Source organism: Thermothelomyces thermophilus, chromosome 1 (assembly GCF_000226095.1).
Source record: "Thermothelomyces thermophilus ATCC 42464 chromosome 1, complete sequence".
NCBI lineage: Eukaryota > Fungi > Ascomycota > Sordariomycetes > Sordariales > Chaetomiaceae > Thermothelomyces > Thermothelomyces thermophilus.
Genome location: NC_016472.1, coordinates 8,418,436 through 8,433,492, shown reverse-complemented (window position 1 = coordinate 8,433,492; position 15,057 = coordinate 8,418,436). Strand labels below are relative to the sequence as shown.

Sequence of the window (15,057 nt, the reverse complement as noted above, 5' to 3'; positions counted from 1 at the left end):
GTATAATAAAATACCTCCTGATGTTGTCCCACACTGAGATTGTTTCAGCTTCCTGTGCACATATCCGGTAGGAAGGGTTCATGGATGGATATCCGTGTGGTTGCGCTCCTCTCACATCCAGGCAACGTCTTCAACGTCGGGACTTGCCACCGGTGACACAACCTTGCTTGTTTCGCTGCTCACTAAATGCAAAGACACACTGATAACTGGTACATGTAGCGTAATCTGTTCCAAACTTGTGTGTCCACAGCTTTCCAGGCCCAGCGCAGGCTTGCGTCGGATCTTGACTTCATTAAGCGTCATGGCACGCACACAGACACACACACACACACATATTATTCTGGTAGTGTGTGAGAAGCAATGGCAGATTCCGTGAGTCCTGTAGCAGACCAATGCGAGCATGCGAATTCCGCAACCTCAGCATTTTTAAGGAGACGGAAGCATTACGTGACCAAGGGTTAGCCACCACGAATGGGGCCAGAAGATGGATGATTATGGCCCGACTAATTGTCGTCTGTCTGTTGAATGGTCTGTAGAATGGTGAAATAATCTTGATCGCACGAGAGACGGGCGGAACTTCCTCAAAGCTTGCGGGGAAATGCGCAGCGGGGCAAGCTCCCTCACTAGCGCAGCGTGAGCTTGAAGTGGGCAGCCAATCATGGTTCCTGCAGCTGCGGGACATGCCGCGTGAGCGATGATGACGTGCCTGGTTCGGTCCAGACTTTCGGGCGTGATGTCTTTGTGTGGACTGTACGATGAATATTAATCTTTCCCACGCATCTCAGGCAAGCTATCTTTCACACTATTTCTTGCGCTCTGTGGCGTGATTATTTTGTGGTGTTGATCCGACGAAGCTGAGGTACATACCATATATGATACAAGGAAACACTGGTTTGCCGTTTCTCCACAGGCCGGGCACCTACCGACCACGGGATGACTCTGGCGTCCCTCCCGACTCTACCGTGGTAGGCGGAAACTGTTACTGACAACTTCAGAAGTTGCTAGGATGGCGACTGCCTGTTTTGTTTAACTACATGTACTTGTGGTGCAAAGCGGGGTGGAAAGGGAGAATTTCGTCATTTCGAGTCGAGCCTGGTCTGCGCTTTCTACCTAGGCACAGCAGTAACTGGTCGGATAAGAGGAGAGGTTTAACCTAGAGATCCTACGTAGTTGCCTGGAACAAGCTAGTTCTACTTGCAGCTTTCGTTTTGTGAGAAAAGAAATTGAAATAAGCAATCATGACTTTGAAAGAGCTACCAGGTACCTTGATGAGCTGGATCTGGAGAACGACAGCTGAGGGGTGTTGCGGAGAGGTCGGGCTGACCCGACATTGCCAAGAAACGGGCTGCAACTCACGAGCCAAGAGTTCCCCGGATTCGTGCAGCCGCGCCGTCGGCCACACATTCCCCCATTGGTCTGGGCTTCCCGCGTCAGAAATCTCGTTTATGGGCCCGAGGCGTCGCAGGTGTCTCTTTGCCCTCAGTCGCTTGGCTGCGACTCTGTCACATGCAAACTGTGGGGCATCATCTTTTTCCCCTTGTGCATGGTTGCAGGTTCGTGAGCCCTTGCCCGCAGTTCAGATGGAGGGCCGACCTGCTACAGTGCTAGAGTTCTGCCGTGTTGATGGAGACCTTTTACTTTCAGGCCGGATGGAAGTGGAAGGCCGGTCAAGCGACTGTGTCGGGGACCCGACTCAGGGGTAGTGTCGGTACTCATGGTGTGCATGAGCCGACTTGGTGCCTTGTCGGAAACATTCATTCACCAGCCAAGACCCGTACTAACCCAAAGACCACTGGGTTGCATGTCCCAAGCCTGCATTGACCGCACTAAAAGAACGCTGAAATCCGGGGGTCGGCAGCGCCGGGACCACCCAAACTGGACTCGAAACACCCCTCCCAGACAGCATCGAGCTTGCGTCTAAAGGCACTTACGAGCTGCAACCGATCGATTTCCTATGGGCCACTCGCTGCTGTCATTTGCAATAACTCGAACGGCTTCAGAAAACGAAGCGCTGCACTGACGCAGATACGCCCCCCGGCGCGCTTTATGTGACATAACGTTACCTTCTTGCTTAACTGCTTTCTGTTCGCGAGCCCCACGCCCGGGGGAGCTAGTTAACGGGATTTGCGGTGCAGAGAGAGATCCGCGATAATCGAAACCCCCGAAATCCGTCTCCAGCAAAGGGCAATCAGAGGAGTTCGGTGGCGCAACACGACAGGAGCGCCGGCTCGATCGCTCAGGACGACAGGCCAAAAGGCGCATCCCTTTAACGAACATCGCCAGCCGTTCTTGAACGCGACGCAGCCTGGATTCGCCTACCAAGACCATACGCCGTCGTCGAGATGGAGGGCCAGCCAAGCCCGCCCGTCGAGGCTACGCCGCCGAAGCAGCCGTCCACATCACCAGCCCGCAGCTCGACCACACCATCGACATCCGGGGCTACGACGACGACAACCACGACGGCGGGGCAGATCAGTTTCCGAAGGTTGGTGCTCTTGATGTTCGCCGTCGTCTCGCGGCGCCGTGGGGCAAAGAAGCGTGGACTGCGCTAACATGGTTTTCTCTGCGAGCAAAAAGACAACGAGCTTCGAGAGCATGCGAGGTGAGTAGCATTTCAGCCCTTACTTATTTAAAATATACCTGCCTGCCAGAAGCCGAGTTTCGCGGTGGATTCAAATGGGACCCCTTCTCCGAGGCTCGCTGCGCGATTGCGACAACCTCGCCTATCGTACCTCGGCTCATCGCCCGCCCACCCACACACAACATTGAGAATCTTCCCAGCTAACCAGCCATTGTCTCGCAGACATGCCATGCCCGCAAAGTACGGATCCCCCTATCAATCCATTGAAGCAGCAAATCCACAGAGCCTCCGTTCTCCGCCCCTATCTCGGATGCTCACATCACCTCCTGCAGGTCCGCTGCGATGCCGCAAGCCTCGGCGTTCCGTGTACCAACTGCGTCGCCTTCCAGATCGAGTGCCGCATCCCGCAGCCGAAACGGAAGAAGGCGCAAGGTGCCGTCGTGCCGACCAGAGACTCAGACAGGTACATCAGACGCCCCACAAGCTTCTTGATCTTTCTACCATGCCCGACCCATATCTCCAGTCGTTGCGCAGGCCAGCGCAGTGGTCGCTCTCCCGGAGTTGCAGACGGAACCACGTCTCTCGTGCTCTGGACTCTGATGCTGACATGACAGCAGCGAGCGAGGAGACGAAGACCGGTCGCCGCTCCCGCCGGGCACTACCACATTCCCCAGTGGCACGCGACCTCCCGCCGTTTACCATACCCACGAGGGCACTCCTTCGACGGCCAACACCGAAGCCGAGCAACAGAAAAAGGAGGAATTTGATAATGCCACACTTGCCAGCTACATGAACCTCGTCATGAAACCCAAGTTCACGAGAGCACCCATCACCGAGGCCGGCAGGGTGGCTTATCTTGGCGAGTCCTCCAACCTCACACTCCTGGTCCACGACCGCCAGAATGACGGTGACGTCGTTCACTACCCGCTGCCGGAAAACATCAGAGGCTCACGAGCGCGATTGACCGAGCTGGACAACATCGAGATCGATATTCTACATCAACGAGGCGCTTTCCTTCTCCCACCGCGCGCGCTCTGTGACGAGCTAATCGACTCGTATTTCAAATGGGTTCACCCCATCGTGCCCGTGATCAACAAGACGAAGTTCATGCGCCGGTACAAAGATCCGAAAAACCCTCCATCGCTTCTCCTACTACAGGCCATGCTTCTCGCGGGCTCGCGAGTCTGCACCAACCCCCAGCTAATGGACGCAAACGGCTCCTCCACGCCTGCGGCACTGACCTTTTACAAAAGGGCCAAGGCTCTGTACGATGCAAATTACGAAGACGACCGAGTTACTATCGTTCAGTCACTTTTGCTGATGGGTTGGTACTGGGAAGGGCCTGAGGATGTCACCAAGAACGTCTTCTACTGGACCCGGGTGGCTACAATAGTAGCGCAAGGGTCGGGCATGCACCGTAGCGTGGAGGGTTCGCAGCTCAGCTTGTCGGACAAACGGTTGTGGAAGCGGATCTGGTGGTCTCTTTTCACGAGAGACAGATCCGTAGCCGTCGCCCTTGGACGGCCGTGCCATATCAACCTCGACGATTCGGATGTCGAGATGCTGACCGAGGATGACTTTATCGAGGATGAGCCCGATCAACGGAGCGAGTATCCTCCGGATCCCGTTCACGTGCAGTTCTTCCTGCAATACGTCAAGCTGTGCGAAATTATGGGAATCGTGCTCTCGCAGCAATACTCGGTCGCGGCAAAGGGACGCAGGCACAACCCGATTGACCTAACCCACAGCGACATGGCTCTTGCCGATTGGCTGCAGAACTGCCCCAAGATTGTGTATTGGGAGGTGCCGAGGCACCATTTCTGGGCCGCCCTGCTACATTCAAACTACTACACGACGCTATGTCTGTTGCATCGGGCTCACATGCCACCGAGCGGTTCCAGCAGGTTCGCGGATGATTCGGCGTATCCGTCTCGGAACATCGCCTTCCAGGCGGCGGGCATGATCACGTCCATCATCGAGAACCTGTCAGCACGGGGGGAGCTCCGGTACTGCCCCGCATTCGTCGTGTATAGCTTATTCTCGGCCCTGATCATGCACGTGTATCAGATGAGGTCACCGGTGCCCTCGATACAGCAGGTCACCCAAGATCGGATACGGACGTGCATGAGCGCGCTCAAGGACGTGTCCAAGGTGTGGCTTGTCGGCAAGATGGTGCACACACTCTTCGAATCCATCCTGGGCAATAAGGTGCTCGAAGAGAGACTCCAGAAGGCGGCAGGCAAAAGACACCGCCAGGCGCAGCAGAGCCTGTCGCAACTGGAGCAGCACCGCTACGCGCAAGAACAGAAGCGCAAGTACGATGAGATGGCGATCGACTTCAGCGTTGGCACCCCCCAGCCGCAAGAATCGTATGAGCGCTCGAGGCCGCAGACACCAAGCCTCGCGTCGAAGAATGAACCTGGTCCCAACGCCATGCCACCTCCGAATAACACATCACCGCACACACGGAACAACGGCGACGCGTTTATGGGAGGGACAGCATCGCGCCCTCACACACGGCCCGCCACTCCCTTTAATCCCTCCTTCTCGGTGCCAGCAACCCCGCCTGACCTCTACCTCGTCACGAGGAACTCGCCGAATCTGTCGCAGGCCGTCTGGGAGAACTTCCAGCCGGACCAGCTCTTCCCGGAGAGCGCCAACGCGCCTTTGTTCCAGCAACTTTCTCCTCAACAAACCCCACAAAGCCTCGACCAGCAAATGATGACACAGATGCAGAATCAAAACATGCAAGGACAACCGATGGACGGCGGACAAAACGCATACGGACAAACCATACCCAAGCGTGGAATGGGCGGCAGCCCGATGCAGCAAAATGCAATGCTACAGCCGGGCATGGCGGGCTCCTACCAAGGGCAGCAAGGCAGCGCAAGCATGTGGCAGGGATATGATGCGCCCATGGTTGACGGGCAGAGCCCGAGCGATAGCTGGAGCTCGGGTTCCGCTCCCGGCCAGCCAGTTCCGGCGACACTCAATGTGGAAGACTGGTAGGTCTCATTACACCGCGTATATCACACGTTTCAGACAGCGGCATGATTCTGATTGCCCTTGCAGGTTCCAGTTCTTCGGTATTCAAAACGACTCCGGAAATCCTATGAATCTCGACAATCTGCCCATGCTTTAGATGAACCTGTGTCTGCCTCCTTGTCGCCGACAACACAACGTTATCACCATCATCATCATCATCATTATTATTGAGAACAACAACAACAACAACAACAACAGCAGCAGCAGCAGCAGCAGCAGCAGCATCAGGGTCGGGCATGTCTTCTGAAAAGAACAGTCGCGTCTTGTTCTCTTTCTGGAATGAGGTCAATGACAACGAGGAATCACAGGCTTTGTGCAACTGGCTGTTAGGGGAAACGCTACGATGTGCAAGCTTTTGGTGGAAGTGTATCTGTACCATGGGGGTCTGGGGATGTCCAACGAGCGGTAAAACTGAGCTTGGCCGATGTGCTTGTGGTAGTATGTTCCAAGGACTCAATTTAATTAAGGGTACTTCTGTCTCCGGCTGCGTCGGTGTTGTATATAGACGAAAGTACTGTACATACACCTACCCACTTACCCCAAAACTGCAGTAACAGTTACTCTCACATCACTCGGCATATCAGACTCGATGCACAACATCTCAGGTTGCCCTAGTCAAGGTTGGGCCGCAGATCGGGCCGCGCAACTGCCGCGCGCAACCTATCGACGGCCTTGCGGAGCCGCCTGCGTGATGAGCATTCATGAAATGGTAGGGTAAACTTGAGAATGTGTAAGAGTCGTTCATATCTTTCAACTAAGAGGTAGGTGTTTCTAAAGTCAATGGAAGTTTGTGTCTCTGGTTCCGGGCTGTTTCTTGATCGCAGATTTTACCCTTGCAAACCTCTTCTTGCTGGCCCGAGACCTTCAAAGATGCAGATGGGCAGCTGCAAGTCCCCCAGGGCCCGCCTGCGGTTGGTACGCTAAAGCAGAGGTTCGAGAATCATCCATAACTGGCTTTACTCGTCACTTGCATAACCCCTGTCGTTCTACCGGCGCTTCTTTTTTGAAGTATTAGAGCCAATCGACGACGGTTTGTGGTTTCTTGGCTCGTAGTGTCGAGACATCTGTTGCCCTTTGTGGAGGGTGCTCTTCCGTAAATGATTCTCCTCTCCGTCCTGAACCCGTCTCCATGTTCATTCACACCCGGCTCTTCTTCAATCTGAGTAATAGTGTGCTGCGTATATCACTGCTGCTGGCGGTGTGAATAGGTGGGAGGGATGCGCATGCACACGCTAAATAGGCGCGCTTCCAGTCCTGAGAGGATGATCGCCAATGATTGACTCGTGGGGGAGAGGGTCCGGTTGGGTTGCCCGGCGGTTCCAGTTCCTTACCCCGCCCCCGCCCCCGCTTCAGACTCTCGTCGGTTTATGTCAAGAGAAGCGAAGGGGAAATGACGACTCGAGTGCTGGTTTTTGCAAGGGCCGTGTTCTGGAGGACTTCGCATCGCAATACCCGTCGCAAGAATCGGCATCCGTGGATGGAGAGGTGGCCGATGGTCTGGTGCGGCAGTCTGGCAGCTGACTGCGGCGGTGTGCTTGCCAGTTAGGGACTCCGTACTTAGTACCCCCCCGATCGCGTCGAGTGCCCGATCTACATCGCCAGGTTTAAAGACCGCGTTCAAAATTGTGAGTTGTACGACTTGCAACTATGTCTGCCTGCTAGACACGCAATTTCGATTCTCAAACACGCCGGACCAGCACCGCTTGTTGGTTTAATAGTATTTTACCCAGTGGTCTCCGCTGCGGCTAGCAGTTTGAATCCTGGCAAGGATTTCCCCTCCAAATCGAGCCTCGTATAGTGTAACTACCCTACCTAAAAGGTACTGAGGGGCAGCCACCTGGGCGCATGCGGAAGCCCCACTAGGAACCGTTCCGCTCGCACACGCCAGTTACCTGCCCGGGCGTCCGTGCTGCAGGGCATCGCTGCAGTTGCCGCCTTCCAGTCGGTGGATTGTGACGGGTGACTACTGGAAACGGATCTGGAGAGCTTCCTTCTCCCCAAAGCGCCTGCCCTCATTCCTTATATCTCCACGTTTGTTGCACCGAAAGAAATCGTCCGGGACTATGCAAAGCTTGGCCAACAACGCGCACACTGCTACACTGCGAGATCCCCCCCCTGTAACCCGCCTTTGACGTAACCAGCCCCGGCAACGGCAACAACCCCGCCGACTGGCCCAAACGAGCGCGCTCCCGGCGCTTTTCGAGCACGCCCTCGACAAAGCCGGTTCCCATTGTGGGAAGACTTCTGGGAGAGATAGCGGCGCCCGTTCGCTCCGAGATCATCATTGTCGCTCCAGCTTCGCGCAGCTCCCAGAATCTCGCCCACGATGACACAAGCGCCCATGATCTCGGTGCCTCTCAAGGCAACCAACGAGATCGACTGGATCACTCCGTTGAAGGCCTACATTCAGAATACGTACGGCGACGACCCCGAGCGATATGCTGAAGAGTGTGCCACCCTCAACCAGCTGCGGCAGGATATGCGGGGGGCCGGGAAGGACAGCACAGCTGGGAGGGACCTCTTGTACCGATACTACGGCCAGCTTGAGCTCTTGGACCTGCGTTTCCCTGTCGATGAGCAGCATATCAGGGTGTCCTTCACCTGGTAATTATTCCCTGTCTCAAAAAAACGTACTCTCCGAGCATTTTCCTGGTCTGACTTCCGCTCTGTGTAGGTTCGATGCCTTCACGCACAAGGCCACGTCGCAGTTCTCGCTAGCGTTCGAGAAAGCCTCCATCATCTTCAACATTTCGGCCGTTCTCTCCTGTCATGCGGCCAACCAGACACGGAGCGAAGAGTCGGGCCTCAAGCAGGCATACCACTCCTTCCAGGCCGCGGCCGGAATGTTCACCTACATCAACGAGAACTTTCTCCACGCCCCGTCCGCCGACCTGAGCAGGGACACCATAAAGTCACTCATCAACATCATGCTGGCACAGGCACAAGAAGTTTTTCTCGAAAAGCAAATTGCCGATCAGAAGAAGATTGGCCTGCTGGCAAAGCTGGCTAGCCAAGCTGCTACCCTGTATGGTCAGGCGCTCGAGGGCGTCCAGGAAAACGTCACCAAGGCGGTATTCGAGAAAGTTTGGCTGCTCACGGTGCTGACCAAGTTCAACCTAATGACCTCACTTGCACAATACTACCAGGCGCTTGCCGACGATGACGCAAATTCGCATGGCATGGCCGTCGCCCGTCTACAAGTGGCTGAGAGCCATGCCCGGGAAGCACACAAAACGGCCAACAACTTTCCGGGCACGGTACCGCCTAGCTCAAATCTAACTGCCGAAAGTGGCGTTGCCCTCGCCGAGATCACCAAGCGGCACCTGGTAGCGGTCCAGCAGAAACTCAAGGAGCTAACAAAGGACAATGACTTTATCTATCACCAGCCGGTGCCTGATGCGTCCGGAGTGCCGGCTGTCGCAAAACTACCGGCCGCAAAGCCCATCCCGGTTAGCGAGCTTTACGCGGGACAAGATATTCAACGGATCACCGGCCCCGATTTATTTGCCAAGATTGTGCCCTTATCCGTTACCGAATCAGCAAGCTTGTACGACGAGGAGAAAGCGAAGCTTGTCAGAGCCGAGACAGAGAGGGTAGACGCCGCAAACAGCGAGATGGCGGCTAGCCTAGACTACTTGAGGCTGCCCGGGGCCTTGCAGGTTCTTAAAGGCGGTTTTGACCAGGACATTGTTCCTGACGAGGATTTTAGGACATGGTGTGCAGACGTTGCCGACCACGAAGATCCCTCCAAGATCTTCGAATATTTACATACACAAAGGCAGTCAATAGTTGCGACGCTGGAGAGGAGCAGCAAGCAGCTGGACATGGAGGAAAGCGTGTGCGAGAAGATGAGGTCCAAATACGAATCGGAATGGACCCAACAGCCCAGCTCGCGCCTGACCACCACGCTGAGAAGCGACATACGGACCTACCGGGAAGCGTTGGAAGAGGCTGGGAGAAGCGACGGTCAGCTGGCGACGAAGTTGCGGCAGAACGAAACCGAGTTCGACGAGATGCGCGCTGCGGCCGAGAATGGCGAGGTCGATGCTCTATTTCAGCGAGCCGTGAAGAGAATGCGGAAATCCAGCAGTACCAACAGTCCCTCCTCGGAACCAAACTTGCTGGATGCCGACTTTGATGACGGCGGGCCCAGTGTTGTTGACCAGATTGCCAAGGTGGAGGATATTCTGAAGAAGCTGAACCTTATCAAGAAAGAGCGGATCCAAGTGCTCAAGGATCTGAAGGAGAAGGTATGCTTGGTGATACCGCAGGTTCGTGGCAGTCGGCTAAGATTGTTAGGCGCACAATGACGACATAACCCAGATCCTGATCCTGAACAAAAAATCCATCGCCAACTATGAACAGCAGTTGTTTCAGCAGGAGCTCGAGAAATACCGGCCATACCAGAACCGCCTGGTTCAGGCGACCCACAAACAGGCAGCCTTGATGCGGGAGCTGACTGTAGCGTTCAACAGCCTTCTACAAGACAAGAGGGTCCGCGCGGAGCAGAGCAAGTACGAGTCGTTCCAGCGGCAGAGAAGCGCGGTGATCAGCAGGTACAAGCGCGCATACCAGGAGTTTCTGGACTTAGAAGCTGGCCTCCAAAGCGCAAAAACCTGGTACAAGGAGATGAAGGAGACGGTTGAGAGTTTGGGGCAGAACGTCGAGACCTTTGTCAACAACCGGCGGGCCGAAGGCGCCCAACTTCTCAACCAGATCGAGCAAGACCGCGCCGCGAGCAAGAGTGCGCAAGCTGCACTGGAGCAGGAACGGTTAAAGAACTTAATGGAGCGCATGTCATTGGACCCACCACCAACTTCCCCCCCTACTACCTCTTCGCGGCCAACCCCCGCTCCTCTATCCTTCAGCCCGGGACCGGTGTATCCCAAGACAAGCTATTCGGGGCAGTATCAACTCCCCAGCTCGCCCCCGCCGACGCAAACAACCGCACCACAGTCCTACATGCCGCAGTCAGGGGGCCAACCTTTCACATACAATCCCAGCTCGCACGGCCGCATTCCCGGCCCAGCCTCCCCGCCACCGTCCCAGTCAACTTTCAATATTGGTCCTGTGCGGCAGGGCCCGGCATCACCGCCCCCAACGCAGACGTCGTTCTCCCAGCCGACGAGGTACAGCACTTATGGAAATCCAGCCACCATGCAGCAATCACAACCACAACAGCAGCACCCTCACGCGAGTTATATTCCGCCCAATTTTGTTCCGCCTCCGCCTCCACCGGGGCCACCGCCTCTCGGGCCGCAGCAGACGGTGCACTATGGATCGGAGCACTATAGCGGGGATCCGAACGCAGTGAGGCCCGGGTCTGCGCAGCAGCATCTTCATGGGCAAACACAGAGTCAGGGACAGCACGATCCATGGGCAGGTCTGAGTGCTTGGAAATGAGGTAGATGGCATCTCACTAAGGCTGTGAGGGCTACTGGGGGAGGCAGTTGGAAGAAGTAATGAGGCAGAAGCAATCTGGTCCGGAAGAGACGGGGGGGACGAACGGGCGAAGGGTGTTGGATGAGCGCCGAGCTGAATGTTGTGCCATGTTCCGCATACATTGTGTGGGCATTGGTGTTAGAGAAAATCAGCAGGAGAATATGAGCATAAAGCAAGGGACAGAGTACGTATGGATATGTATATCCAATGAACTCAATGCTCGCTCTCTTGCTCACAAGCCTGTTCGGGAGAAGTATTCGTTCCTTGTGGTTATCTTCTTCGCTCTCTACAATCGGTTGATTCGAGATGCTGGCAGCGGATGCTCCTTCAACCAATCCGTTTTCTCTCTTCTCAGCCCGTTTGATGCCGGTAACTGGCGGGTGTGGGCCATCAGTGTGAGGATTACGGAAGTTGTGATCAGATGGGTGCTGAGGAGTGGTAAATTGTCATAAAATGTCCTTTGTTCATCCCTTTATGACTTCAACTTTTCCCTCTCGTCTAGCACATACGACCATATCCACAAGACAATTCGGGATCCCGTCCGCTCTCCCCTAGACAAGCTTGTGAGAGCCAGATTAGTAGTTAGGTCGGTGACGACTAGCGAATCCCTGGTGTTGTATGTTCTCTTTTTTTTTCTCCCTGAACTCTTTGCATTAGGTCCTTCCCGGTTTCCCGGGAGACCACATCCCCAAGCTGTCAAGGCCATACAATGATGGGTTTCAGTTTGGGGAGAATTTTCAATCGCGCCACCGGCTCATGTGGCATTTGATTACCGCGAAAAGGAATATAAGAATAGACCTTCGCCGGCGTCGCATCAAAGAGGTCTTGTTCTAGTGTAAGTCCGGGTTTTCGCCGACGTTTATTTTAATGAGCGTATCCGAGAATCAGCATCCACCTCAAGGTGGGGTATACCGCTCCTGCGGAGAAAGGACACTACCTAACGTTACAAGCCGCCGCTGACGACCCCTCCTGACGAGCTGCGGGGAAGGTGGGGGGTCCGGACGGAAGTCACTTATTACAGACGCGTGCTATGCCCGTCATCCGGCACTCGGTATTGAGATGGAGTCGGTACGAGTAAGGAACACGCGGCGGGATTTACAGAGAAAGCGAGACCGGGAGAACTAGTGCGCTGCCGGCGCCTACCTTAGGCTTATATAGCCGGGGCGAGCCTTCCCTGTGCAGTGCTAAACTATATTGTATGTACATGTACAGTATATGCCTTCTGCCTTTGCCGTTCCAGGCGTTGCTTTCCTCATCGGAGGCCGGGCACCTTACGTCGCACACGCGGGCGGCGTCTTATTTAAACCCCGAGAAGTCAATCCCGCCCGCCGGAGGTTTAGACTCGAGGGCTCTATACTACAAATATATCGTCCATTAGGTGCTCCATTGTCGAGCCTTATTTCGTCTTTCACCTCCCAGTTCTGATTGCCATTGCTTGAGAACCAGGATCACGAACGAAGATGTCCTTCGATCGTAAGTTTCGGCCGCGGACGGTGTCGACAAGTGACGGTCGCTGACCCCGCTACAGGCCTCGTTCGTTTCGTGCCCAAGGGCGACGATAGCAAGATCCTCATCGGCGAGCCGGCCGACAGCTCTGTTGATGTCGGCGCCGCCGTCCGCAAGGGCGAGGACGTGCAAGTCAAGGTGTACAGCGGCAAGTCGGTGCTGGACGCCGGCTCGCCAACAGGCGAGACAGCCATCATCGGTCGCATTCTCTCGCCTCTAGCCCAGGAGGAGGTTGGGACTATCCGCTGCATCGGACTGAACGTGAGTTTTGCCCTAGGCGCAGGGACGGTACGGGACCATTTGTCGCTAACGCTTTACCTGCGAATGTAGTACAAGAAGCATGCCGAAGAGGCCAAAATGAGCATCCCCGAGATTCCCACCGTCTTCCTGTACGCGCACACGAGCATCCTCAAGTTCGATAACTTTCTTCTTCCGTTGTTGCTAACACGTTCCCGCGTTTCCACCCCCCGCTAGCAAACCGGCAACTTCCCTCGCCGATCCCTACCCGGCCCCGACTATCATCCCCAAGCACACAATCGCCAGCGACTCGGCCGACTACGAGTCTGAACTGGCCATCGTGCTGGGTAAGGAGGCGAAGAATGTCTCGGAAGCCGACGCGCTCGACTATGTGCTGGGGTACACGGCGAGCAACGACATTTCGAGCCGGGCGGCGCAGTTTGCCCAGACGCAGTGGTGCTACTCCAAGGGCTTCGACGGCGCCTGCCCGATTGGTCCTGTGCTTGTGAACAAGCGCCTGGTGCCGGACGTGGGAAAGCTGAGGTTGAGGGGGTTGAAGAATGGGAAAGTGGTGCAGGATAGCGCGTTGACGTAAGTATCCCCTTCATCTCCGTCTTCCCCTTCCTCTGGTCTTCCCTTTCACTCTCGACTTCTCTGTCTCCCCCCCTCTCTCTCTCCACGCAGGATGTCTCTTTTGACCACCACTAACGGAACAATGTACCGTTAGCGATCTGATCTTCTCGGTCGAGCAGATTGTCAGCTTCCTCTCGCAGGGCACGACGCTCCCCAAGGGCACACTTATCATCACAGGCACGCCGGCTGGTGTCGGTTTCGCGCACAAGCCCCAGGAGTTGCTGCACGATGGGGATGAATTTGTCGTGGAGATCCTGCCACATATCGGAAGTTTGTACAATGTTATGCGGAACGAGAAATGAGGAGAGCGATTCCATGGAGAGGTATGAGGCGGAAGGTATTCGTTAGAAACTGCCAGGTGTTTGGTCTCCAATAGAGCATAAAGTTTTAGAGGTTTGCCGATATTTTCTTCAGTCTCCGAGTCTACCTCAGCCCAGCAGCGCGGGAAGATGCTCCTTGATATACTCAACCACGGCGTCTGGCCCTTTCTCCACCTGTAGCCCTTGTGGTAGTGAGAAAGTCTTCAGATCAGGCACGATCTCTTTGGCAATGGCAATAATCTGCTGAACCTCCTCGGGCGTCCACATTGATGCTGTGAACTGCAGGTCTCGTCAGGCCTCCGTTCCGCGTTCACTTGGGCCGAGGAATGCTTACCAGTACGTTTGGTTGGGCTTCTTCGACCGTCTTGCGAACTTGATCTATGCCTGGGAAGGGACGTTTGGTCATAATTGCCAACGAGTGAGCGAACCGTCGAGCCAGGGAGAAACCTACTTGCTGCATTGGCGACGTGGATGATGGTGTATCTGTCCTTGACGTCCTCGACGATGCGGCCGATAAGACGCTTGGCGCGGTCCGGGGCCGTGTTGACGGTGACAAGCCTGAAGGGGCCAGCGGGAGCCATGGCGAAGCTTGAACGTAAATCGGGTATAATAAGTACTGTGTAGTGCTGTATAAATGTCTTCCGTGGTCGATTGGTAGTAATTAAAAACTTGTCGTTTAGTAACAAGGTGTTGAAGCTACGTTATGTAGTATTAATTCATTATGCATATATGTAATTACACACAGGAAGTTCGAGAGAAAGAAATAATTACTATTAGTATTCGAGTAGTATCCGGGCCATCCACGAGGAACAATTCACCTTAGCCACGCATGGCAGGTAATTTCTTGATATCCCGCAGCCCGCGATTAGCAGCGGAGAGGGAAGTACGATAACCCAATCGCCTCAAGCTGGGGAGGAGAGGAGCCTTTCATGGTCCCGGTGCCATGTGAAAGGGGAGAGAGAACTGGGCAGTTTGGATTGTGGGAAGGGATAATGTTCTCCCGAATCTGAGCCGGGGACGGACAAAAGAAACCGAGAATGGGTCGACTGTGTAGTGGAGGTGACTACCGATTGCACCCGGAGATTAAAACTATTGTCCGGCTCTTCGCCTTGTTGAGAAGGGTTAGGGTTCTGTATCTTCTGAGGTGAGCAAGCGTGTCTTCTACAATCCCTCTTCTTCGCTTCTCGCGCTCAAGTTTTTCTTGCCTTGTGCCTTTTCCAGCCAGTGGTCGATTGCCCTAACGAAACTCGGATTTTTGTTGGCCGAGCACAATCTAGTATTTATCTGGCTATC

The 15,057-nt window shown here is 55.0% G+C and overlaps 3 protein-coding genes across 3 annotated transcripts; all 3 read left to right on the top strand.

Annotated features, from left to right (window-relative positions):
* The first annotated feature begins 2,132 nt into the window (after positions 1-2,132).
* Positions 2,133-6,206, top strand: MYCTH_2298696 (uncharacterized protein). Its single transcript, XM_003660359.1, has 5 exons — positions 2,133-2,485; positions 2,578-2,602; positions 2,804-2,821; positions 2,914-3,044; positions 3,199-6,206. The coding sequence occupies exons 1-5, from the start codon at positions 2,343-2,345 to the stop codon at positions 5,588-5,590; spliced, it is 2,709 nt and encodes a 902-aa protein (XP_003660407.1). The 5' UTR covers positions 2,133-2,342; the 3' UTR covers positions 5,591-6,206.
* A 1,396-nt stretch (positions 6,207-7,602) lies between these two features.
* On the top strand, positions 7,603-11,606 carry MYCTH_105006 (uncharacterized protein). The gene is made up of 3 exons (XM_003660358.1): positions 7,603-8,230; positions 8,301-9,876; positions 9,950-11,606. The coding sequence occupies exons 1-3, from the start codon at positions 7,953-7,955 to the stop codon at positions 11,027-11,029; spliced, it is 2,934 nt and encodes a 977-aa protein (XP_003660406.1). The 5' UTR covers positions 7,603-7,952; the 3' UTR covers positions 11,030-11,606.
* A 651-nt stretch (positions 11,607-12,257) lies between these two features.
* MYCTH_2298693 (uncharacterized protein) lies at positions 12,258-14,073 on the top strand. Its single transcript, XM_003660357.1, has 5 exons — positions 12,258-12,541; positions 12,597-12,835; positions 12,905-12,963; positions 13,049-13,402; positions 13,539-14,073. The coding sequence occupies exons 1-5, from the start codon at positions 12,529-12,531 to the stop codon at positions 13,744-13,746; spliced, it is 873 nt and encodes a 290-aa protein (XP_003660405.1). The 5' UTR covers positions 12,258-12,528; the 3' UTR covers positions 13,747-14,073.
* Positions 14,074-15,057: the final 984 nt, after the last annotated feature.

Coding starts and splice junctions, on each gene's coding strand:
- MYCTH_2298696 (XM_003660359.1), top strand. CDS start 2,343: ATGGAGGGCCAGCCAAGCCCGCCCGTCGAGGCTACGCCGCCGAAGCAG. Junction 2,486..2,577: donor GGGCAGATCAGTTTCCGAAG/GTTGGTGCTCTT, acceptor GCGAGCAAAAAG/ACAACGAGCTTCGAGAGCAT. Junction 3,045..3,198: donor CCGACCAGAGACTCAGACAG/GTACATCAGACG, acceptor ACATGACAGCAG/CGAGCGAGGAGACGAAGACC.
- MYCTH_105006 (XM_003660358.1), top strand. CDS start 7,953: ATGACACAAGCGCCCATGATCTCGGTGCCTCTCAAGGCAACCAACGAG. Junction 8,231..8,300: donor ATCAGGGTGTCCTTCACCTG/GTAATTATTCCC, acceptor CGCTCTGTGTAG/GTTCGATGCCTTCACGCACA. Junction 9,877..9,949: donor TCAAGGATCTGAAGGAGAAG/GTATGCTTGGTG, acceptor GACATAACCCAG/ATCCTGATCCTGAACAAAAA.
- MYCTH_2298693 (XM_003660357.1), top strand. Junction 12,836..12,904: donor TCCGCTGCATCGGACTGAAC/GTGAGTTTTGCC, acceptor CTGCGAATGTAG/TACAAGAAGCATGCCGAAGA. Junction 12,964..13,048: donor GAGATTCCCACCGTCTTCCT/GTACGCGCACAC, acceptor ACCCCCCGCTAG/CAAACCGGCAACTTCCCTCG.